Here is a 24,517-nt window from a genome sequence, read left to right on the forward strand (position 1 = left end):
GAGGAGCGGCAGCGCAGAGTGCTCCGGCTTGTCAGGGAACGGGCTGTGTTTGGGTTCTCCAGGAAGTTGACTTGGAGACAGTTCTGTGTTGGAGATTAGGGGAGTACCCCAGGATCAATGCCTGGAGGAGGAAGCAGGATCAGGCAGAGGAAGGAGAGCTGTGTTGCAGGCCCCTCAGGGTTCCGTTGGAGCTGAAAGTGTCTGTCAGGGATGTCCCCTATCGGTGAACATGCCCTTGGGAGGGTGTGGCTGGGCTGTCCCTGGTGCTGACAGTATTCCCAGTAGCTGGGCGATAGGCCATTCCGTGAGGCGGTCTGGGCAGTACAACTCCATATCCCCCTCAGAAAGGCCTGCAGCAGAGGTCCCTGCAGGCATGGATGGGTGGGGCAAGCCTCCAGAAAGCTCACTGTAGGGCCCATGAAAGAATTCCCCTGGAGTAAAGGAGGTGTGGCCGCCAGGGCTGGCCGAGAGCCCCACATATATTGGCTGCTGAGCAAAACAACCTAACTCTCCCCCAGTTCCATCTTCATGATCCCAGACCTGAAGAGCCTGAAGATGAGGAGGGGAAGCCGTATGTGGGCTGCGAGGTTGAGGTTTTATTATAGACTTGACTGGACTTTTAGGTCCCTGGAGAAGAGTCGTAACTATCAAATGGGATTTATTCTTGCAATTAAAAGTAACCAGGCCAGGTGTGGTGGCTCACTTGGGCAGATCACTTGAGGTTAGGAGTTCGAGACCAGCCTCTCCTACATGGAAAAACCCCATCTCTACTTAAAAAAAAACGTAACCAGAAAGCCGTGGTGTCTATCTGAGATGGAGCTTCAGGAGTCTAGAAAGGAAGATGTGAGGAAGCTGATTGGAGGCAGTGATGGGGGAAAAATAAAGGGTATCCTGTCAGCACTCAAGCTCAGCCCACTACTGAGTGTGCACTCCCCTCAGCGAGGGGCTGGGGGTATGGTGGTTAAGTCCTTGGGTGGCAGGGAGCAGAGGAGGTGGGGGATACTGCACTTTTTGCTTGTCGCATCCTAGGAGGCTGTGGAGTCCACGTGTGACCCAATTTTCTGCCTCTGTCTGAGCAAAGTGAGCTCTGATTAGAGGAGGTGTGAGAGCTCTAAATGACTGCAAAGTTCTTTTCAATCAGACAGAAAATAGGTGAGAAATGCATTTCCGTTAATGCCCCAATTATCCCAATCCCAACAGGACAAAAAATGTGCTTTTGCCTGCTCCCAGGGACAAGACCACCAGCATCTTCTGAGTGTCCTCTCCCAGAGGCAGCCCGGCTGGCACAGCAGAGGGGGCTGGAGAGGGGTCCTTGCAGTGCACCAAGGCTCCCCCGCCCTTTCAGAGAGCCCGGGATCAGGCCCAGGTGAGTCCGCGCCTGAGACGGGGTCCACACAGGCTCTGCTGGTGGCGCCCCTGTACCCACTCCTGCACTTCGTACCCCTCTTCCACCCGGAAATGACACCTTTGCCTCTGCTGCGGTTTGGATGTCCCCTTCAAAACTCATGTTGAGATTTAATTGCCATTGTGACAGTATTTAGGGGTAGGGCCATTAAGAGGTGATTAGGTCATAGAGTGGATTGTTAGAAAATCCAATTTGGCCTTTGGATTCTTTTTCTTGTGCCCTCTCTCTCTCTCTCTCACACACACACATACATGCCCTTTCTCTCTCATACACACACACTCTCTCTGTCTCTCTTACATCCGCTTTCTTGCCCTTCTGCTTTCCTCCATGGGATGACACAGCACAAAGGCCCTTATCAGATTTGGTCCCTCAACCTTGAATTTACAGCCTTTGGAACTGTGAGAAATAAGTTATCCAGTCTGTGGTATTCCATCTGAGACAGCCTCCTAAACTTCCCTAGAATCCACTCTGCCTGGAATCCTGCCTGCGGCTGTTTTCTGCCAGACTCATCTCTCACCTGGATTCCAGCCATGACCTCCTGTGGGCCTCCGTGCCTCCAGGTGCCTTTAGTTCCTCCATCCAGTGCCCCAGACTCCAGCCTGCTCTTTCTAAAACACATCTCTGACCATGGCAGGGCCCTGTTAAAACCTTTCAGGGGCTCCCGCTGCTGACAGCCAGCAGAGGACTCTCCTGGTGCCCCAGTAATGTGGGGCCCTTCTGATATTACCAGGCCACCAGATGCCAGCCTGTCCCTCCTTCCCTGTTATTCCATCTGTAGTCCACCCCAGCCTTGCCCATTTTTCTCTTCTGTATTCACCCCCCCAACTTCTCTCCATCCCCACTGACTTCTCCAGCATTCTTTCCTGCCCTCTCTACTAGATTCCTGTAGCTGCTGTGACAAATGACCAAACGCTGGGTGCCTAAAACCACAGACATATGTTCTGACACAGTTCTGGAGACCAGAAGTCCCAAATCAGCATCACTGGGTCAAAATCAAGGTGGCAGCAGGGCTACGCTTCCTTTAGAGGCTTTAGGAAGGAAACCATCTCCACAGGGTTGACAAGAATTGCATGCCCAATTCCGGACAGAAATAGAGTTAGAATGAAGCATCGATCAGGCAGCACTTTGGCTCTGTTCCTTGTTGCTACAAGTCACGTGCACTGGTTACTGATCATCTGCACCCCCATCGTTCCTACAGATAGGATTTCTTACATTAGGATCCTGAGACTATTTAAGAATTGATTTGCATCCACTTTGTTCCTGTAGACGGGATCTCTGACATTAGAATCACAGAGCTTTTGTGTACGGACGGCTTAAGATATTTTCCAGGCCCCGCATTCCAGGAACCAGTTTGAAGACCCCAGAATGGGATTGGCATGAGAGTATAGTTGTTTCATCTCCTTGTCCCGTGACTTCACCCTGCACTCTTCTACCCACCAATCAATGCTCTCCACACTTCGGCCCACTCAAAAACTCTTAAACCTAGCCCCAAACTCCTTGGGGAGATGGATTTAAGGTTTCCTCCGTCTCCTCATTCAGTGACCCTGTGATTAAACTCCTTTCTGTACAGCAAACTGGTGTCTCGGCATATTGACTTGCTGTGCACATCGGGCAATAAACCCGTCACAGTTTCAGGAACAATCTGTTGTTGCTTCTTCCAGCTTCTGGTGGGTGTTGGCATTTCTTGGCCTATGGCTGAATTTCTCCAGCCTCTGCCTCTGTGGTCACATGGCCTTTCCTCTTCTGTCTATGCAGTCAAATCTTCTGGCTCTGTTTTATAAGGATATCTCTGACTGCATTTAGGACCCACCAGATAATCCAGAGAATCTCCCCATTTCAAGATCCCTAATTTGTTTGTTTCTTTTTTTTTTTTTTAAAGAGTTGGGGGTCTTGCTATGTTGCCCAGGCTGGACTCGAACTTCTGAACTCAAGTGATTCTCTTGCCTTGGCCTCCTGAGCAGTTGGGACCACAGGCATGCATCACTGGGCCAGGCTTTCAAGATCTTTAAGACTGGGCATGGTGGCTAGTGCCAGTAAATCTCAGTACTTTGGGAGGTTGAGGCAGGAGGATTGCTTACACTCTACCCTTTGTTCTTGCCATCTTCTTTGCTGGACACTGCCCCTATCACCCCTCATCACCCATGGTTGCCTCCTAACTCTTACTCTGATTTTGAGCTTGTGTCTCCTCCTCTAGGAAGTATTCCTTGATTCATCTTCTCATCACCAGCAACACACACACACACACACACACACACACACACACACGCGTGCACGCGCTCACTCACAGGTGCCCCCATCCTGTGGTAGCATCCTGTCGTGTCATAATGGACTTTTTCTGAATTTGTCTCCCCAGCTAGCCTCCCAGGCTGCTCAGGCCAGTTACCAGGGCCTACCTCTTCAATCTGAGTATTGATGGATGCTTGAGGATGGAGAAAGGGAAGAAAGACTCAGAGGGATGGGCTTTCCAATTATTTGGCGTTTTCATTTCATTTTTGGCTACAATTTTTTTAAAAAACAATCTGGCTTCATCTACAGTTAGATGAATTTAAGGAAGTAGGAAGATGGGTGATTGGCTCCCACAGAACATTTTCTGATTAAAATTACAGGAAAAATATTTGAGAATAATTAATAATCATAACAGCAGCAACAAGATGGACGAGCATCTGCATTCACCACGGTGCTCCCTGCCAGGGCCCCACAGAACCAGCCAAGGCCCTGCAAGGATGGAAGCTGCCATCTTAGCAAAGTGAAGATTGGGAGGGCAGGGCAGGGAAGTCAGGGCCAGCCGGGATGCCACTCGCTGTGCCTGAGCACAGAACACAGTTGTTTTACAAATCCCCCTGCCAGTCCTGTGGAGGTGGGAGTAGCTGAGGCTCAGAGAGATGCAGCCATCCCTCCAAGGTCACACAGTAGAGCTGAGATTCAAACCCTGGTCTGTGTGACTCCAAAGTCTAGCTCTTTTCAGCCCAGCAAGCTAGAAGGAATGGGCAACTGGGCAGGGTGGGCAGCTGGGGGGCATAGGCAGGGAGCAGGCCTGGCCTAGAGTCTAGGGGAGAACGAACTGGATTTTCAGGGCATTGAATCTGGCTTGTGTAGCATCCCTGAGGCTCTCCCTCAGAGCAGCTTAGTCAGGATCCAGGCTTTCTTCCTAGCCACGAAGGAGCTGTAGGCTCCTCAGATGCCGGAGCTCTGTCCCACTCAACATCCTCATGGTCCTGAGGGAGAAACAGGTCTGAGGTTGGGGAGGGAGTGTGGCCTGACAGCCTGCATGCTGAGTCTGGGCTCAAGCTGGGTCTAGAGAACAGGTGTCCCCCAAGCCAGCCCCCCCCCCCCGTGACACCATGCCGCCCCTCAGTTGACATTTCTTTTTAGTTCAAGAGGATTACGCAAATCCTAGGCGGTTAAGCTGCCACAGGGCACTATGGAAACAGATCGCCCTGCTCTCTCTGCCTCCTCCGCCCAGCCAAGCGATAATGACACTGAGGCTGACTCCTCTGGCGAGGCTTGTTATGCTAATTTGGGAGCACGTGCACAGTTTGATTTGAGCCTGGGTGGGCAGTGGGGAGAAGCCAGATTAGTTACGAGAACAAATTTCAGAACCAAGTCAAATGTCTTCCCCCAAATACTGGACCAACAATAGAGACAGGGAGTGGTACAGGGTCCATGGGTGTCAAAGTATAAACTAACAAAATGTTACATGCACATTTCAGCAGATAACTTATGTAATGCCTGACTGTAGCGTCTATACATTTTGGAAAAATCAGTTATTTATTTTTATTTTAACGGGCTCATTAATCTGAATAAGTAACAACATCAATAGAGAATGGGATCTGCCTTCCACCTGCCACTCTGTCACCCAGTGTCCCTCCTTGGAGCTGAGCACACTGCCAGTTTGGGGTATGTCTTTCCAGATGCTCAGTGCATACACAAACATGTATGTACACATCTTTTCTCCTTTTCTACAAAAATTAGTAACTATACTATGCACAATGTTCTGCCCCCACTCATTTATTTTTCACTTAGCAAGCATGTTGGCTTGTTTCAGGGCTAACATTCCACTGTATAGATGTACTGTATTATAATTTAACTAGCCCTCTATTGGCGGACATTTAGGTTCCAGTCTTTTACAGTACCTCCAAAAATATCTTTGCATACTTGGTACGCATGGGAAAGAGTATTCATAGCTGTAGTCCCAGCTATTTCCAAATAAATTAATTCAAATTAAATAGAATTGGAAACACAGTTCCTGGTCACTTTTTAAAAGCCATGTGGGGCTACTGGCTACCATTCTGGCAGCGAAGCTGTGGGCATTCTGTTGTTGAAGGAGTTCTAGTGGACAGCGATGCTGTCTCTATGTGATACAGTCCTAGAGGGGAATAATGAAGCCACAGGTCTTTGCATCTTGTGTTGACAGATATTGCCAGATTTCCCTCTGAAGAGGCTCTAGGTATTTACTTTCTCCCCCAGTAAGAGCTGAGAGAGAGAGAGAGAAAGAAAGAGAGCGAGCGAGCGAGAGTGAACGCTCTTTTATTTCAGAACAATCGGTAGAGAATGTTGGAAAGAACACAAAACGTTCCCTGTGTACTGATTGCAAGGACATGTTGTTTCCATCATCAGTACCCACATTGCTCACATCAGATACCGCCGTTCCCAGTTTACAATGGGCATGCCTGTCCCTGGGGTCCCACGCTGCTGACTCCCCCAGAGGCCTCCCTGCCACTAAGGTCTGCTTCTCCATAGCTCTAAGCCTCTCCTCGTCTCCCCTGTACACCCTGACTCTTGGCCCATCATGGTGCAGGGGAAGTGCTGATCCCATTTATTCTGCATCACCACAAGACAGCCTTTACTAGAAAACTCAGCACCCTTGGCCCAGACCTCTGTTTCTTCACCTCCCACTGTCTCTGACCCTCTCTCCCTGTGGTGAATCATGACCTCCATGTGGCTAAACCTCAGGGGCACCTCATCTCGCAGAGCTCTTTTCGGGCTTCTGGACAGCCTGCACTCCGACTGAGCCTTCTGTCCCACCTCCTTCACAGTCTCTCCTCCTTGCGTTTACAGTCTTGGCTGTCTTCTTTTCCTTAATCTGTACGATTTTCCTGGGCTGTCTCATCCCATCATGGCGTTGATTGGCATCTCTGCATTTGGGGAATGATGCGAAGGCATTTAGCCTCTATGTCCTTGATTACTGGTAAGATGAAACATCACGTCACAGTTTTTGAGCTTTTGAATTTCTTCCATTATACAGCCAGCTGGAAGCAGAGTAGATGTTGGGTGTTAAGAGATTCCAGTCCAGTTCCTGGCTCCTGTGGGGCTCTGGCCCATGCTGCCGATCTTCCATGCTCTGAGCATCTCTGTCCACGGCTGCTGCATTTTCATCACCCCTCCGTTCCCACCATGGTCCCTACACCTTCAGTGTACTGAGGGGAGACAGCCTCTCGTCACCAACGCTTCCCCAGCACTGTGCCCGCCCCCGCTACCTCCCACCCAGTGGACAGGGATGGGTGTCAGCATGCTGCCACCTCCTCAGCCCCTCTGGGGATATTGTTCCACCACCCCCACTCAGCCCTTCTCTTTCAAAGTGCATGCAATCTAGTACTTCCCCCTTCCTGAACTCCTGGTCTGCTTCCCACCCTCCACTTTGTTTAGGGACTTTGAACCTCGTGGACTTCTTCTCTGTCCCTTTCCCTGACATCCACTTCCAGGCTTCTGGCATCTAGATAAGTTTCTTTGTCCACGTAATTACTTGACTTAAACCTCAGTGACTTGTATTTTGACCTGTGTTAGACACCCATGTGCCTCACTTCGTCTCCTGTGAATGAGCTCTCTCTTGAATCTCTAACTCTGAAGTTCCTGTTGACCCCAGCTGTCTACACACCCACCTCCCTTTGTCCAGCCCATCTGTGGAGCCTGCTCTTTATCCTTGGTGTGACTGCAAGTTTTATGATCCCTTCCATTCCCTCTAACCCTCTGGTAAGCTGTTCTCTCCAGCCAGTCTCCCTGTCCAGTCTGAACCCCATGACCCACCATGCAAACTCAGCTGGAACTGGGAACCTTACGACCTCTCTCACTCCTCAGCATTGCATGTTGTTTTGAGCTCCTGAGGACGCTCATTCTCCCACGTGTTCCTCTCGCATGCCTTCTCCTCCCCAAAGCCTTCCCTTCCGGCCCTGAAGCTGAGGGGATGGCTCTTTCACTCAAACGCCAGTACCATTTGTGCCTCTTTTATGGAACTCCATTCTAACTCGGCCACATACCTGTCCTGCCTCCTCAGAGGGTGAGCTCCAGGGTAGTGACAGCTCCAGCCACGTTTCCCCAGTGCCCGGCCTTCATGTTTGTGGACTAGCCTGTGTTGGCTTAATTTGGTGAATGGATAATTTCTGCTTTGGCAAGAGACAGCTTCATCCCCTTGGGCTGATAGTACCCAGAGCAATGTGTCTTTCCAGAACAGGAGAAAAGAAGTAGAGAAAAAGAATAAAGCCCAGCAGGAAGGTATACATACATTTTTTAAAGGAACATGTCAGTGCCAGGTTGTGGGCAGATACAGCTGGGAAATGCTTCCTCCCAAGCTGCCAGTGAAATTCTAGCATTCAGGGACTCCAGTGGTAAACAGGCTTATTTTGGCAGTGACCGTACATCTCGGTGTCAGGTGACAGCCTTGGCAGAAAGATGTGAAAACATCGCGTCTATGCTGAAAGGAGAGAAATTGCATTTGTTTTTTTGCTTGCGTAGGAGGATAGGCTTTCCTTATGGAGCCGGTCTTGTGCAGCCAGCTTTAGAAGCAAAACTGCAGATGCACCCATAGAAATAATCTGAGGCCCTGCTGCCAGAAAACAACGATGTGTCACACAAGCTGATGCCAACATCCTGCCTGTGCAAACACCTGGGACCCACATGCTGGGCTTTGCTTCTTTCTGCCTGGGAAGTGCAAGCACATGCTATCTGTTGGTGAGAGGGGCTGTGGCAGCAGGGACAGGGCAGCCCGGCAATTTAGGTAAATAATCACCGCCTAGATCGGTCAGCCTTTGGTGATGGTGCCTCCGTCTCCTCACCGGGGTGGGTGGGTCAGTCTTTGAGAGGCCAAGACCAATGATTAAGAGCCAGCACAGTTGAAGACAGCACCAGCTTCACTGGCCACTCAGAGCCTGGAAACAACACTACGCACCGAGAGCTCACAATAAAGGAGCACGCATTCTCCAGTGCACAGTGAACAAGGCGGCCTTCCCACAACTAGCTCCAGGGGATGTGCCAGACATCCATTTCCGGGCCCAAGATCATTGGTCATTAAGAGTTCTCTGTCCTGTCTGCAGATGTAGGCTCTCCTGGGCAGGATCTTCCTTTCTAAAGCCCTCTTGTGAGTAAAATAAGATTTTTAAAACTATGGTGTGTGGATCAGCCTCAGTGAGTGGCTCTCGCCTGTAATCCCAGCACTTTGGGAGGCCGCGGTGGGACAACTGCTTGAGGCCAGGAGTTCAAGACCATCTTGGGCGATAGGGCGAGACCGTCTCTACAAAAACTACAAAAATTATCTGAGTGTGGTGGCACGTGCCTGTAGTCCCAGATACTCAGGAGGCTGAAGCTAGGGGATCATTTGAGCCTTGGAGTTTGAGGCTGCAGTGAGCCGTGATTGTACCACTGCAATCCAGCCTAGATGACAGAGCAAGCCTCTCACAAACCAAAACCAAAATAAAAATGTATGGCACATGGAGGACTTTCAGGAGCCATAGAAGCCTACTGTGCTTGCCATCCTCCACATGCCCTTCAGATCCACTCTGCGGCCTGGGAGGCTGAGCTTCTGGTACTGCAACACTGAGTTCTCTTCCTTTCTGCTTCCTTTTGGGATCAGCCAAGGGGGACCCCAGCAAGGGACTATAGGGCATTCTTCCTTCTCCCTAGGCCATGGTTTCGGCAGCACTCCTTTGCTGTGGCAGCTCCTGCCAGGTTCTAGGAACTGTTCCTTCCCCTGCCTCTTCTAGCCCAGGGTGGCTGCTTTGTAGTCCACCTTCTTTGTCTATTCCCTTAACCCTGCCCCACCTCTGCAGAGTTTTCATTGAGCTTTTCACTAAGACCTTGGGAGCTGTTTCCTGCTCAGGCTCTGATGAACTGTCTGACTGCTATGGGCCCTTTGTCCACCAAACCATATCAGATCACCAAGTACGATTCTCAAGAGCACCATGTTTTTACACGTTGTGTTTATATGTAGTTTTGTGGTGAAACCGTCTAATTCCTTCTGACAGTGGCTTTGATCCAAGAAGCCTCCAGCTGGGCTTCATGGGTCACAAGATAGCCTTCATAGGTCCTGCTAAGGATTAAAGAGAAGGCAGTAGGGAGGCATTTTTCCTTCTAAATTCACGTCTTGGTTCATGATCTTCCTCCTTTCTTTGTCCCAACACGGTCTCTTGCCTATTTAAGGGGCATCTGTGTCTTTTCCTATATTGAGTTCAGGCAGATCACAGTGCTTAGCTGGCTGGGCACAGAAGTAACACTCCGCAGTGCCTTTCCCTTCCGGTCAGCAGGCCCCTCCTGCACTCCTCTGGGAGGAACGGTGCTTTTGTGTACTTGACCACTCCTTCTCAGCTTTGGGTGATACTCCCACCCTTGGGTCTTTTCTGCCTGTGGAAGTGGGGCTTCTCTGGTTGTGTCTGTAGAGCCTCCCACCTTTGGATTCTGTGCCGTATGCAGGAACCCCAGAGCCAACTGAGGAGCAGTCCGCCCTGCCTGGGGGTCCTGAGTTGCATACCCCTGCCAGCACTACCCAGGTTCCATATCGACTTGCTTTCTGCACTTCTAGATTTGGGCTCTACTGAAGTCCATCCTGCCATCCACCCTATTTTCTAGAGAATCATAGGGGTTTTTTTGGTTTGTTTGAGTTAGAGTCTTGCTGTCACCTGGGATGGAGTGCAGTGGCACAGTCTCAGCTCACTGCAGTCTCTGCCTCCTGGGTTTAAGCGATTTTCACGATGCAGCCTCCAGAGTAGCTGGAATTACAGGCGCGCACCACCATGCCTGGCTAATTTTTGTATTTTTAGTAGAGATGGGGTTTCGCCATGTTGCCCAGGCTGGTCTCAAACTGGACTCAAGTGATCCACCTGCCTTGGCCTCCCAAAGTGCTGGGGCTACGAGTGTGAGCCACAGTGCCTGGCCGCAAATCATCAGTTGTATACAGTGCTCCCCTCGCTGCTTCCAGGGCCACTCCCTCTAGTGCTGAGACTGCTGAAGCCCATGGAGTGTAAACGATGACTGCCACTTCAGTGTGGGAGTCTGACTGTCACGTGTAGAAAATCCTGTGCTGTCAGGGCTCACTTAAAACATGCCCATAATGGTGACATCTAACAGAATCCAGAGGTCGGTGGCAAAAAGCTTTCAATTTGGGGCCAAATTACAAGTCATTAATAAGATAAGTTACTAGGATTAGCTCTGGAAAGGTTGAGTAGGGGCTGGAAAAGAAGCATCTGAAACCAAAGGTTTCTGGTAAATAGCAACTCACATTTATGTTTGAACTCTTTCATTTAAGGTCTCACACTCTTTCAGGAAGGAGGAATTACATAACTCTGAAAGCAACAATCTCAAACTTACAACAACAGATGGTACAGATATTTTATTTTCTCAGAGCAGACATTGGGCCTAGCCTCGGCTGCCCTCATAGCTCCCCTCTTGTCATGAGATGCAAAGCTCACTTCCGGGGCACACGTGTCTCCAGCTGGAAGTATAAGCAAAGGCCACTGTGTAAGGAGGCAAAGCTCACCCTTACCGTCTGAAGGATCTCCAACAAGCATATTCTGGACAGAGCTCTGACAGGGAGCTTTCTACAAGGTCTCACTGGAGCTGGGGCTTGATGCCAGGTCCAAGTGCAAGCTTTCTTCCCATCACAGCCTCCGAGCCTTCCTGGGACGGCAGCCGTTGTGCGGGATGGGGGTGTTGTCTGTGATTGAGATCACTTCCAGGCCCCCCATGGTCAGTCCATTGATGGCAGACTGGAAGGAGCAGAAGGAAAAGTGGAATGACATGGTCCCAAAAATGATGATCCAGTGTCTCCAGACAGGGTTCAGAGACCGATGGAGTAGGGTGGGGAAAGGAAGGGAAGGGAGGTGCCCACTGGCTTTGATACCTATAATCCCAATCCTGTTCTACTGTCACAAAGGTCTCTACCCAAACCCCTTAACCAGGTTCTCAACACTGTCCCCCTCTCAAATCATACCCACCACTTTCCACCTTGTGCTTTACAATCTAGAGAACAAAGACTTCTTGTAGACCTTGGCACACCTTGGCTATCACACTTCTGTAGCTTACTTAGGCAGTTTTCTCTGCCTGCAATGTCCCCCACCACCTGCTGTGCCTCCACCTCCCTAATACCTCATTATTCCTGCCAAGTTGGAGATGTCACCTCTTTGAGGAAGCTACAGATTATCTGTGCTAATGATCATCAGGAAAGATTATCCCTGCTAGGTTCAGGATCCCCTGATGGGCCCCCAGCACTCTGGGGACATGCTTTACCACTGCATTCACCAGTCTGTCCGGAGGGATTTGTTTGTGACAGTTTCCCCAGGAACCACCTTCCCATTCCCAGTGCCTGGCACACAGCAGACACTCAGTAAGTGTCTGATGAATTACACTAAGTGATCTAGGCTTGCTCTGAGGGGCCTAGTCGATTACAGAAACAACAGACGGGAACTTCAGGCAATCATGAAAATCGACTAAAGGGTGTTTTCTCCTCTCTCTCTACTCTTCTCTCAGGCCCCAAATTCTCTTAGTAACTAGGAGGCACATGCACTGTGGAAATCACTGTGACTTACCAAGCGTCCTGGCCCCAGGCCTTTCACCACAACTCGGATGTGGGTCACACCCTTTTGTATAGCTTTCTGGAGAGAAGCAGTGAGTGGTTAGTGCCCCGGAGAGAGAACTACTGCATCCACATCTCTTGCTACTGCCTCCTAGAGCAGGAGGGGTATGAGCTCAGGGAAAGGGCACCCAGAGAAGTAAACAGGGAGGCAAAGGGCAGATGGTCACAGTGGAGGACAGGTACCAGCAGAGACCACAGAACTTGGCAGGTTACAGAATTTGTGTGACTGTGATCCGTTAGCCTAGGACAGCACTGCCACCTAATGGAGATTTCTAAGTATTGCTCAGGTTTTTCTCAAGTGGGTAAAGGCAGAATTTCAGACCAAGAGGTGCCACCCTAGGCTTCAAGGCTGAACCTAAATACCCACTTCAAAAGTGTTAGATCTGTCCATGGTTGGGCATTTACAGTTTTGATTTTTGATTGTAGTACATGCAGTCAATATTTTGGGGTGCCTTGCCTTGTTTGAAGGTCAAGGTTTTCATTCAGGAAATATATCTGCGCGTCTTTAGAAGATTCAAGATAATGAAAGTAAAGTGTCTGGCACATTTACATGCTCAATAAATATACCAATAGCAGCACCTTGCCAATTTGCTTCTAAAAAAGGTCTACAGCAGTTCACACTGGTATCGTATGAGTCCTCATCATACTACACCCTCTCCAAATAGACTATCATATCTCCCCCAACCCCAAACCATGGGTCTTTATTTTTATTTTTGGAGACAGGGTCCCTCTTTGTTGCCCAGGCATCAGTGCAGTGGTGAGATCATAGCTCACTGCAGCCTCAAACTCCTGGGCTCAAGCCATCCAGCTTCAGCCTCCCAAGCTGCTGGAACTACAGGCATGTGCCACCACACCTGGCTAATGGTTTTTAAATTGAGGGGTCTTTGGTTCTCAAACCTTTGGTATCTTGGCTCTTACATCCTAGAATGAACCAACAGGGGCTTTGTCTCTAATGAAGCTAAGAGAAAAAAACCAGAGGAGCCTTTCACATAAACCTTTTCAAACCAATGCTCCAATGTCAGGGCATCTAAACTGCCATGACAAAGCCTTGCTTCTGAATGGGTAGTATAATGAGGATTCTCCACTCAGTGATGAGCCGTGCAGAAAGCACAGCACACTGCAGAGGGAAGCCTACGGAACACACTCACCGCCGCTGCGGCTATGCCTGCTGTCTGTGCTGCGATGCCGGTGCCCTTCCTGGCATTCCGAAATCCCTCTGTGCCACAGGAAGCATGGGCAAGGGGCTGGTTACTGGCAGAGAATACCTGGATCTGTGTGCTGAGAAACGTAGAAGCATATAGGATATGACTCTTCTGCAGAGAAATAAGAGAGTGCTTATCTAAGCTCCTAGAAACCTGGGAAAAAGGAATTCATTTGCTTCCCCTTGGCGCTTATCAGATGAACATGTTTTGAACTCCTACAGGAAGTGTCGGGAAAGGTCAGAATTCTCCCCTAAGCCTACTTGAAAACTGGTAAGTCACATAATCTAAAGAGTGCTCTATAATCCAAGAGTAGTTAGTTACGTATCATCCAGAGGAAGGGTGGCATGCATTTCTCCTAGGGTCCCCCTGCAGCCAGCATTTAAATTAGATAAGGGCCTTAGTCTCATTTCCACCCCGCCCCCCAAAGAAATGCGGTATTTCACATCAGGTAATTTTAAAATGACTTTCTTGGGGAAAGTTTTAAATTTACACAAAAGTGAAGAGAAAAACATGAAATCTGATGGACCCATCATCCAGCTTCAACAATTACCAACCCACCTCCAATTCAGTTTCATCTATAAACCTTGTTCCCATAGCACTCTCCTCACCAAAGGATTATCTTGAAGCAAATCCCAGACTTACCATTTCGTCTGTATCTATTTCAGTATATAGCTCTAAAGGGACTCTTAAAAAAATTACCAATATTACTGTATTGGATACTTTTGACACCATATTCCGTGAGCAAAAGTTATTTTAAATAAGTAAAACTTTTCTTTTTTTCTTTTTTTGTGAGATAGGGGCTCACTCTGTCGCCCAGACTGGAGTGCAGTGACACAATCACAGCTCACTGAAGCCTCCAGCTCCTGGGCTCAAGCCATCCTCCCACCTCAGCCTCCCGAGTAGCTGGGACTACAGGTGTATGCCACCATGCCCAGCTAATGTTTGCATTTTTGTAGATACTGGGTCTCACTATGTTGCTCAGGCTGGTCTTAAACTAGCCTGAAGTGATCCTCCCAAAGTGCTGGGATTACAGATGTGAGCCGCTGCACCCACCTACAACTTTTTTCTAATCATCTCTAAAGTTAACATTAATACAATTAAGAATGACTTTAAGAAATCCTCAGATATGCTTTTGATTTGCCCTTTAGTCATCATCATCCTACTTCTGGTCTGGAGAGTTGAGAGCTCACAGAAGAGGGCAGGAGAAGCGACTGAAGGGGAGGCCTGCTGGAGTCAGCCTGGCTGTGGCTCTGCCATTCCCCTTACCAGAGCTTATAGGATTTTCCATACTGAACAGATGCATAAGATAATTGCTCGTCTCTGCGACAGCCTAAACAATGCTGTACAGTTGACCACAGACACTTAAAAAATGCAGAGTTAGCCTATGTCCTTATTAGCCTGAGAGGGGAAGAAAAAGAAATCCAATTGCTGTCACTTTATGTTTATCTGACAGTTGCTGAAATGAATCCTACAGCACTTCATCTGTGCCACACACTTTAGTTCATGACTGTAGTCTCTTGTGGTATTCTCTAAATTGCTGGGTGGGTTTGCTGTGACCAAATACTGATCTCATTTCCAAGTGGGGGCCAACCTGCAAAGCTGTCACCACCAGCAATGCTTCTGTTGCCAGCACAGGACTGGGAATTCCCTTAGGCACTGTACTCGTCTGTAAGCCACACAAAAACACTAGTCTTGTCACTTGAACCCCCCCATCCACATTTAGCCCTACAAGGTAGAGGCCAGTGCACAGTGGCCCAGAGTGGTGAGTACTTTAAAGGGACATTTATTTAGAGGTTTACATTCTGATTAGTTTACTAATAAATCACATATTAATATTTTGAATCATATCTCTTTTTATGTATGTATCATCCATTCCCTATTGGCTACACTTAATAAGCACCTTCATGGTGGGACCATCTGCCCCTAATATACTTCCTCCAACTCTTGAGCAAAACCAGGAAACACTATTCTCAAGGGAAGCAAAGAAATCTTGTAACTGGGATATGCCCACCCTATTTCACATTTTTATGGAACTTGAATAAACTTTGTAAAGACAGCAGGTGGTTCCTCAAGCAAGCAGGAAGACGGTGCCCTACATTAGTGCCATCATGCAGCACTCAGTACCCTCAATTCTACCCCAGGGTGTTCAGGGCCGAGCTCGACTTTTCCTGTGAAGTGGAAAGAATCTCACGCTAGGTCTGCCCTGCGTTCCCTGTCCCACTTACTTGTTGTAGGATGCTTTAATGTGTGCGATTGGGATCTCCTCAAACTTCTTTCCTGCCCACCTCAGAGGGCTCTCCTCTCCTGGAATAGGAGGGTAAATGCTGCAATCAGAAGAAAGATTTTATTTAAAATTATCTCGACTTTTTAAAAATCAAAGAAATACAACACATGGTTAAAAACCAACAGCTCTCTGCCCCCTGCTGCTCCTGAAGTGGCTGCCCCTGCCATTCCTTTTCTTCCTTCCGGTGCTACCACTATATCTGTGACTGCTGTGCTTATGGGGCTATTTCTTGACTTGCTGACTTCATACACATCTAGGGACTTTCTGCTTTGAGAAGAGATTTTCATTCATACTCCCCATCTTCCTTGTCCCTGCTAGTACACCTATATAATTATTTTCAGGTCCTTTATAGGTTCCTCTTCCCGCAATTTAAAAAATACAGTCAAACATCTGTTTCTTGTTTCATCAACCATAGACAATATCTAAACTCTACTTTATAAAAAAAGAGACAAAAATAATACTCATATCATTACCATTAAAAAAAAAATCAAAAATCCCCTAGAATAAAGGACAGCAAACTTTTTCTGTAAAGGGCCAGATAGTAAATATATTAGGCTTTGCTGGGCAAGAGCTCTGTCTCAGTTACTATACTTATCCACTATATCACAAAAACAGGTATAGACAACAGTAAATCAATAGGCTGTGTTCCAAAAAATCTCTACCTCCAAAACAGGCAACTGGCCAGATTTACCCAGTGGACCATAGTTTGCCAACCTCTATCCTAGACCAGTGGTTTTCATCGCAGGATGAACATCGGTCACCTGTGAAGCATACGGATGCTTAAGCTCCACCCTGGTCTTCTGGATGGGATCTGGAAATCAGTGTGTCAGATGTCCTAACAGAATCAGATGTGAATACACTGTGTTGAGTTCAGATCTTCCACTGTCTTAGTCTAAGCTATTTTCTGCCTATTTCTAGCTAAGCACTCTTTATTTTCAGATGGTGAAAATTAGGTACCAATAGGGGAATAAGGTTAGCAAGAGAAGCCAAGTGTTGGACCTAGGAGATCTCAGTCTAGAGCTCTGCTCACCAAACTGGGCTTTTTAAAATTTGAACACACACAATCATCTTTCAGCAATGGAACTGGAAACAAACTTGCTGTTCCACTAGGCCTACACACACAAATCAGATGCATGTTTGTACCCACTACAGCCACTTGAAATTCAATGGATTCCATTTTAGAAATTACATTATGATCTGAGGACTACTCTCATCCCAGCCCTTCCTGCTTTTCTAGAGATATTTTAAAAAGCAAAGCAAAAACACAATGGTATTCAAAGGTTACTTTCCTGTGGGTTTGACCTTAGCAGTGATTAGAACTGCCTGGCAATCGTACACCATATCCCCAGTTCAATTATCCTTCCATTCCCCTGGATGACTCTTTTATACCTTTTTTTGTCTCCTCTAACCTCCAACTCTCTGTTTCCTCATTGCTGAGCTGATGACCTTTACCAGGGAATAGAAGCAATCAGACTTTCTTCCAGCTCCCACTACTGAACATCTGTGCCCACAGCCTTTGTGCTGTCTTGTTACAGTGCTCCGCTTGTGTATTGGCCCCTGAAGGACACTGTTCCGCAATGTTCCCACTCCAGTGCCACTTGTTCTTTCCCCTCTATACCGCACTGCTCCCAATAGCAAAACATACTATGTTCCAAACCGAAATAATAACAAGACCCTCCAAAACCTCTTGAACCCACCTTCCGGTAGCTACTGTCCATTTCTCTATTCCCTTAGAGCAGGGCCCTCTTAAGGAACTTAAAGATACTGACTATACTTGTTTCTTCCTGTCTTCTTCTATTCTCCCTCAATCAGATATTAGCTCCTACCACTCCACCAAAAATGCTCTCATCTGATTAACTCCACATTGCTAAATCCAATAGGCAATTGTTATTGGTCTACCAACCAGTCGCATCCGCAGCATTTGACACAGCTGATCTCCCACTTTGAGCTAAATTAAAAAACAAAGGATCTCTCCTGGTTTTCCTATTATCTCTCTGAAGTTCCTTGTCTCTTCTGTTGGTTCTTCCTCATCTCCCAAATCTCGTAATGTGAGAGTGCTCTAGGGTTCTGGTCCTTGGACCTCTTCATCAACATTTACTCTATTAATGATTTTGTTCTCTCCCAGGTTTAAATGTCATCTCTATAATGTCTTCCAACTGCATATCTATCTCCATTTCTAATGGTCTACGTTGCATCTCCACCTGAATGTGTATTAAGCATCTCAAACTTAACGACCCCCACCCAAATGCCTGCAGTCTTCCCCATCTTAATCAATGACAACTCCATCTTTCCAGTTGTTTAGGCCAAAAAATGTTGGGGTCTTCCTTGGCTCTTCTCTTTTTCTCACACTGTGTATTAACAAATCCTGCTTGTTCTACCTTCAAAATATGTCAGACCATTTATAATACCTCCTTGGCAACAACCATGGTCCAAGTCACCATCATTTCTTGTCTGGACTATTTCAACAGTCGTCTAACTGCTTACAGGACTCTTCCCAGCTTCCAGTCTTGCTCTTCTATGGCTTAATATCCACACAGCAGCCAGAGAGATTCCCTCATAAGCAAGATCATGCCAATCCTTTATTCAGCACTTTCCAGTGGCCTCCCATCTCATTCAGAGTAAAAGCTGAAGTCCTCACAGTGGTCCACAAAGTCCTACAGAATGTGGCTATGCAGGCCTGCTGGACCTCCACCTCCTCTTGCCAACTGGTATACTCCTACATTTTACTTGTTTTCTATTTACTGTCTTCTACCCACTGTAATTTAAGTTCTATGAGGGCAGGGCTTTTTGTCTGTTTGGTTAGGGATGTAGCCCCAACACTCTGAACAGTGCCTGGCATAGTTGAAGAAATGACTACAACAGAATCTTGGTTTAGATCCTTTCAGCAGCTCCTCATTGCCCTCAGTGGGGACAGTGTAAAAACTCCAGTGTGATAGACAAGACCCTAGGCATTCTGATTGCTTCTTGTCTTGTTGGCCTTATCTCCCATCGCATACACACCTGAACACACCATTTTTTTTTTTCACCACATGCCTTTACACAGACGGGTTGCCTCTGTCTCCAGTGACTCACTTCAACTTGTCCAGATGAACTACCATTGACTTCTCAGCTACATGTTCTTTTCTCCATGGTCTTCCCTGATTTCCTCAGGAATGAGACATTTACTTTTTTTTTTTTTTTGAGACAGAGTCTCAGTCTGTCACCCTGTCTGGAGTGCAGTCGCGTGATCTTGACTCACTTCAAGAGCCTCTGCCTCCCAGGTTCATGCGATTCTCCTGCCTCGGCCTCCTGGGTAGCTGCGATTACAGGTGCCAGCCACCACGCCTGGCTAATTTTTGTATTTTTAGTGGAGACCAGATTTTGCCATGCTGGCCAGGCTGACCTCGAACACCTGAACTCAAGTGATCCGCCCACCTTGGCCTCCTAAAGTGCTGGGATTAAAGGCACTGCACCCGGCCAGGAGTGAGACACTTATTCTTTTATACTTCCAAGCAATGTTTACCTCCATTCTACTATTGGGCAGATTATGGTGAAAATGTCTGCATGTTTGTCTTCCCTCAAAGGCTGTGAACTACTTGTGGGGAGGAATGATCTTTTGTATTTGTATTCACAGCACGTGGCATGGTGTCTGATACATTGTAGATTCTGGGTCAATGTTTGTTAAATGGATGTGAAGTTAGGATGTGTACAGAGCATACAGACGTGGTGACACTGGTGGGAAGCAAGATGCCAGTTCCTAAGGCTGAGCACAAAACCCATCCTGGACCATGTGTATGAAGTGCAGGAGCGTCTGCTCCATCGCTAGCGCCCTCCACCTCCCCATTTTGTGTTGGAGGCTGGGAAGGTTTGACATGATCTCCATCTCAGAAGGAAAGAAAGCTGATATATGTTATGCACATCTCACATTCACGCATTCATTTAACGAAAGTTCACTGAACATTTATTTACTCTGTGCCATGGCTCACCTGATCCTCACAACCTCTCTCAGCATTATCCGCATTTTTAGATGAGAAAGCTGAGGCTCAGAGATTTATTTGCATAAGGTCCCATGGACAGCAAGTGACAGAGGGTGTCTGGCAAGACTCGGGGGTTGCAGGTCCCCCGAGGGCTGGTCCAAGTGGGGCTCACCTGAAGCTCGTGTGTCTGGGAGCCGCCGTCTTCTCTCCGACTTCTGCTTGGCCGTAACGTCTTGCAGCTGCCGGCCGCCTGTGTGGATGGTCCGGGCCGGCGTCCTGGCCACGACCCTGCCAGGAAGAAAAGCTCGGTGAGGGACACGGCCTAACGGTCACTGGGGCTCAAGGGACACGAGTACGAGCGTAGACTTGGAGGTGGCAATGGGCACGAGGGGGACAGCCATTGTTACCCAGTCGTCGGGGGCCAAGTCCGCAGGAGCCACGACCCCGCGTTTCTTACAGCCTGCATGACTTCAATTGACCCCGGTCAGCTTCCGTCGGCAGCGTCCGTCATAGCTGCGCCGGCGCCGGTACCATGAGTGCCTGACGGGGAGGGGACAGAAGGGAAAGTCATCTACTCTTGATCATAGCCACTGAATATTTTTACTTCCCTTTAAATGCTCAATAAGACTTTCGGTGGTGGTTCACCAGGGAATTATCTCCCTTTTTTAATGTTCTGAAATGTTGACTCACCCCTCCATATGCGAATGGTTCGTTCTAGTAGTTCCGGGACTGAGCTCTCCCCATAGTTGGCCGCTCCCGCGCTGCCTTGTGGGAACATGGGGTTGGCTGAAGTTTCCCTGGGAGCCGCGGTACATTGTGGGAGAACAGAAAGATGGCGGCGCCCGTACGGCGGACTCTGTTAGGGGTGGCGGGGGGCTGGCGGCGGTCCGAGAGGCTCTGGGCCGGTAGCCTAGGCTCTCGCAGCCTGGCACTTGCTGCTGCACCTTCAAGCAGCGGATCCCCATGGCGCCTGTTGGGCGCGTTATGCCTGCAGAGGCCGCCTCTAGTCTCCAAGCCGTTGACCCCATTGCAGGAAGAGATGGCGTCTCTATTACAGCAGGTGGGACTGAGATGTAGGGTTCAGAGTGACGTTTATTGTGTGAACTTGAGCAAGTAATTTCACCTCCCTGAACTTCAGTATATGGTACTTACCCGCAGAATGGGCACCTTACTGACTTGGTTTGGTGCATAGATGTTCATCAAAAAGGGATTTCTTTTCATTGGTCGTCTTTATTATCACTTTAGGCAACTCTTTGGAGAGGCTCTACTTATCATTCAACACAGTAGGGATCCTGTGGTGAACAAGAATCGGTCCCTGTCATTAGGAGCTTGCAAATTTGGAGGAACAAAGTCTTTGTGATGGGATGAGTGTTAAGGAAATACAAGAGGCAGCGGGCACATCTGTAAGATGCCTGTGATAGGCCTTCTCTGTTTAACCTCATGGGGCTATTTGTGTGAGGGGCAAGTGAGGAAACATGGGCAAAAACAGTATAGTGTCTGTGAGGGTGTGAAGTCGCTACAGGAAGTGATTGAGGGGTGATATGTTTCTTCAGAATCCGAGACTTTTTTTTTGTCTTGGTCAATTGAGAGCTATAAATTTCTCTTCTGTGCTTTTTGCTTGATTTATTCATTTACTCGCTCACTTGACAGATACCCATTACTCACCCTACGGATGTTCATTGTGCCCATACTAAGCATCAGAGAGTATGTTAAGTGCTAGAGATGCTGTAATGAGTAAGGCAGAAGTACCTGTGATTCTCAGAGTACTTCAGTCTAGTTAAGTGGAGGGGATCAGTCAGTAACCAAATAATTATACAACTAAATGCAGATCCTGATAAGTGTTAAGTAAAACGCAGGACACTATAAGAGTATTTAACAAATACATCAAATTTTGATTTTATGGTAAGTGTCAAGGAATGTCTCAGGCTTTCTGAATGCAGGTTTTTCTCTATATGAGAAATGTCTCTCTGAGACAGGCATATTTAAATTGAAATCAGAAGGATGAGTAGGAATCTCCCAGAAGAAAGAATGTGAGCAAAAACGTAGGAAGAAGGAACAGCCTCCTGAAAGTCCCTGAACAGGAAAGTCCTTAGTGGGTGAGATTCTGATCAAAGACTGACATGACTGGATTGTGGTAAGTAAGCAGGCATTGCCCAACCCAGCTCTCTGTTTTTGTAGCAGTCTTGACCTCCAATGACATTCTAACATTTTTGGCAAATGTAACTCAAGCCCAAAGTTCAGAGGACCATTTTTTCTTCTGTTTCCTTTCCGCATGATGTTTTGATTGTATGTCTGGTTGTGTTGGTTGATAAACTTCTAAGCCTGTCAAGTGTGCCATATCTCTTATTTTATTCTTCCTGGTTTTTCTCCCCCTTTTAATTTTTGCCAGATTAAGGTAGTTTTTTTGCCCTTTTAATTTCCCCAGATTGAGATAGAGAAAAGCCTGTATTCAGACCATGAGCTTCGTGCTCTGGATGAAAGCAAGCGACTGGAAAAAAAGAAAGCTGACCTCTATGATGATGAAGATGAACAGGATATATTGCTGGTGCAAGATCTGGAAGATATGTGGGAACAGAGATTTGCACAGTTCAAACTTGGAGCTCGCGTAACAGGTTTGTGATCCTTTTAGGCCAGCAAGAAGGAAGGGAAAGGGGTATTTGGGTTCCCAAATAAAGGACAGATGCTTAGCCTCCTGCTTGGTGTTTTAAGTAGCAAGTAATTTCAAATTGTTTTCTGTGTTGCTCACATCTACCATAATGTGACTTTTAAAAAGTCTGTTTTGGCCGGGCGCGGTGGCTCAAGCCTGTAATCCCAGCACTTTGGGAGGCCGAGGCGGGTGGATCACAAGGTCAAGAGATCGAGACCATCCTGGTCAACATGGTGAAACCCCGTCTCTACTAAAAATACAAAAAATGAGCTGGGCATGGTGGCACGTGCCTGTAATCCCAGCTACTCAGGAGGCTGAGGCAGGAGAATTGCCTGAACCCAGGAGGCGGAGGTTGCGGTGAGCCGAGATTGTGCCACTGCACTCCAGCCTGGGAAACAAAACAAAAACCCCGCCCAAAAAAATAAAAAGTCTGTTTTGTTTTTGAGTGAGAGGTAAGGGTATTGGAATGCCTTTTTGCTCAATTAAACTTTGTGAATGTTATCTGTGTTTAACTCCAAGTTTGAGACTGAGAGTGGGGCAAATGAAGCCTTTTTCCACTAATTCCTGTGTTTTATGTGAAATCCCTCTTAAAGCGGGAGATTGAGTTCTGTTTTCCTTGTTTCACAGATGAAGACGAAGAACAGAGAAAGTAGGGATGAGTTAAGTCAGTAATCGTATCAAAAACAATGAAGTAGTTGTGTTTGAATTAGTATGGTCATTCTTTTTTGAAGACTCAAAATATGATTTGCTATTCAAAGAAGTTTACCTCTTTATTTCTTACGTTTTAGTTTTCTCAAGATTGTGAGACTCTTCCCTGGAAGAAGTCAGAGTTAGAGAGATAGGGCGGAGGTGTAATTTGGTTCTAAGCTCTTTGAGGGCAAGGACTGTGGATCTTAAAGGAAGATTGTAAAACTCCAGACTTCTTGGTTCTGGTAGATCACAGTCTTCTTGCCTCTTCTGACCCCCTTTTCTGTAGAAGCTGACGAAAAGAATGACCGAACATCCCTGAACCGGAAGCTAGACAGGAACCTTGTTCTGTTAGTCAGAAAGAAGCTTGGAGATGAGGATGTTTGGATGCTGCCCCAGGCAGATTGGCAGCCTGGGGAGACCCTTCGAGGAACAGCTGAACGAACACTAGCCACACTCTCAGGTGAGTTCTCTGCCTTCCTCTAAATCCCACAAAATTCACTTCAGATTTAGCCAGAGGATTTACAGGCTGATTGTGGGAAACTGAGTTAAGGGTAGGGGTGGGAAGGTTAATGGAAACTTTGATGTTTATAAAAATTTCAGCTAGAAAAATCCAGGTAAGGATTTCTTTTTTTTAAGGTCAGGTGAGAATCTATCTTTGTTCCACTGAGATTTTAAAATTTAGTACATTGAAAATTGATATTTTTGCCATTTTCTCAGCCTGCTTGTCTTCTTATCTTTGCAGCATTGCTTCTTGGGATGACTGCTTACCTATTCACTCAGCTAGAAACCTCAGAATTATACTTGACCTCATTCCTACATCCATCAGTCCTTGAGTCCCTCATGATCTGTTCTAAATAGTCCTCTCTTGGTTCTGACAGCCTTAGCTGTGACCCTCTTCACTTCTCACTAGACTAGGGCTTCTCATCTTTGGCATTATTGATGTTTGGGGCCAGATAATTGTGGGGAGCTATTCTGTACGTTGTAGGCTGTTTAGCACTAGCTCTGGCCTCTTCCTACTAGATGCCATTAGCACTACCGCATCCCCCGACCCCACCCCCATGCAACAACCAAAAGTATCTCTAGACATGGCCAGATATTACCCAGGGAGCAAATTACAGTAGTTGAGAAGCACTACGCTGAGCTATTGAATTAGATGCCAAGTAAGGTTAACCTCGCTTTTGTGGAGTGCCCTTCAATGCTGCCTAAATGAGCTTTCTGAAACACGAATCCCTTGTCGCTTCTCTGCATAGAATTCTTAAAAGGTTTCCCATAAAAATTCTAACTGTCAAGCATGGCCTGCAGATCTTATTTGCCCCGATCCCAGTCTCATCAGTCTTCTGTCTTGCTGCTCATTACTGTATAATTCAAGTTCTAACTTAACAAACCTTTTGCATTCCTTGAATAAGGTGGTCTTTCATGTGTCTCTGCTTTGGGGGCTGCTGGTCCATGATGAAATGCTTTACTCCTTCCTGGCCTGAGTGCTCAGTTTTTTTTTT

The 24,517-nt window shown here is 47.4% G+C and overlaps 3 protein-coding genes across 4 annotated transcripts in view; 2 read left to right on the forward strand and 1 right to left on the reverse strand.

Annotated features, from left to right (window-relative positions):
- DET1 (DET1 partner of COP1 E3 ubiquitin ligase) overlaps positions 1–1,381 on the forward strand; it is a 48,084-nt gene extending 46,703 nt beyond the window's left edge. Inside the window, exon 7 of one of the 2 annotated variants that reach the window (XM_037730497.1) lies at positions 1,201–1,381. The gene's annotated coding sequence lies outside the window, so the exon portion shown is untranslated. The remainder of the gene's footprint in view (positions 1–1,200) is intronic. The other variant, XM_037730498.1, reaches the window with a different exon arrangement.
- Positions 1,382–10,982: 9,601 nt separating this feature from the next.
- On the reverse strand, positions 10,983–20,213 carry MRPS11 (mitochondrial ribosomal protein S11). Its single transcript, XM_017506137.2, is given in 7 exon segments — positions 10,983–11,376; positions 12,196–12,261; positions 13,391–13,520; positions 15,670–15,768; positions 19,857–19,891; positions 19,894–19,972; positions 20,092–20,213. Coding segments are annotated over 7 exon segments (576 nt in total). The 5' UTR covers positions 20,151–20,213; the 3' UTR covers positions 10,983–11,268.
- A 233-nt stretch (positions 20,214–20,446) lies between these two features.
- The window catches only part of MRPL46 (mitochondrial ribosomal protein L46), a 9,734-nt gene continuing 5,663 nt past the window's right edge, over positions 20,447–24,517 (forward strand). The window contains exons 1-3 of the mRNA XM_017506136.2: positions 20,447–20,744; positions 22,110–22,296; positions 23,308–23,481. Coding sequence (XP_017361625.1) covers positions 20,517–20,744; positions 22,110–22,296; positions 23,308–23,481 — 589 coding nt within the window. The 5' untranslated portion in view covers positions 20,447–20,516. The remainder of the gene's footprint in view (positions 20,745–22,109; positions 22,297–23,307; positions 23,482–24,517) is intronic.

The sequence above is a fragment of the Cebus imitator genome, unplaced genomic scaffold (assembly GCF_001604975.1).
Source record: "Cebus imitator isolate Cc_AM_T3 unplaced genomic scaffold, Cebus_imitator-1.0 Scaffold348, whole genome shotgun sequence".
NCBI lineage: Eukaryota > Metazoa > Chordata > Mammalia > Primates > Cebidae > Cebus > Cebus imitator.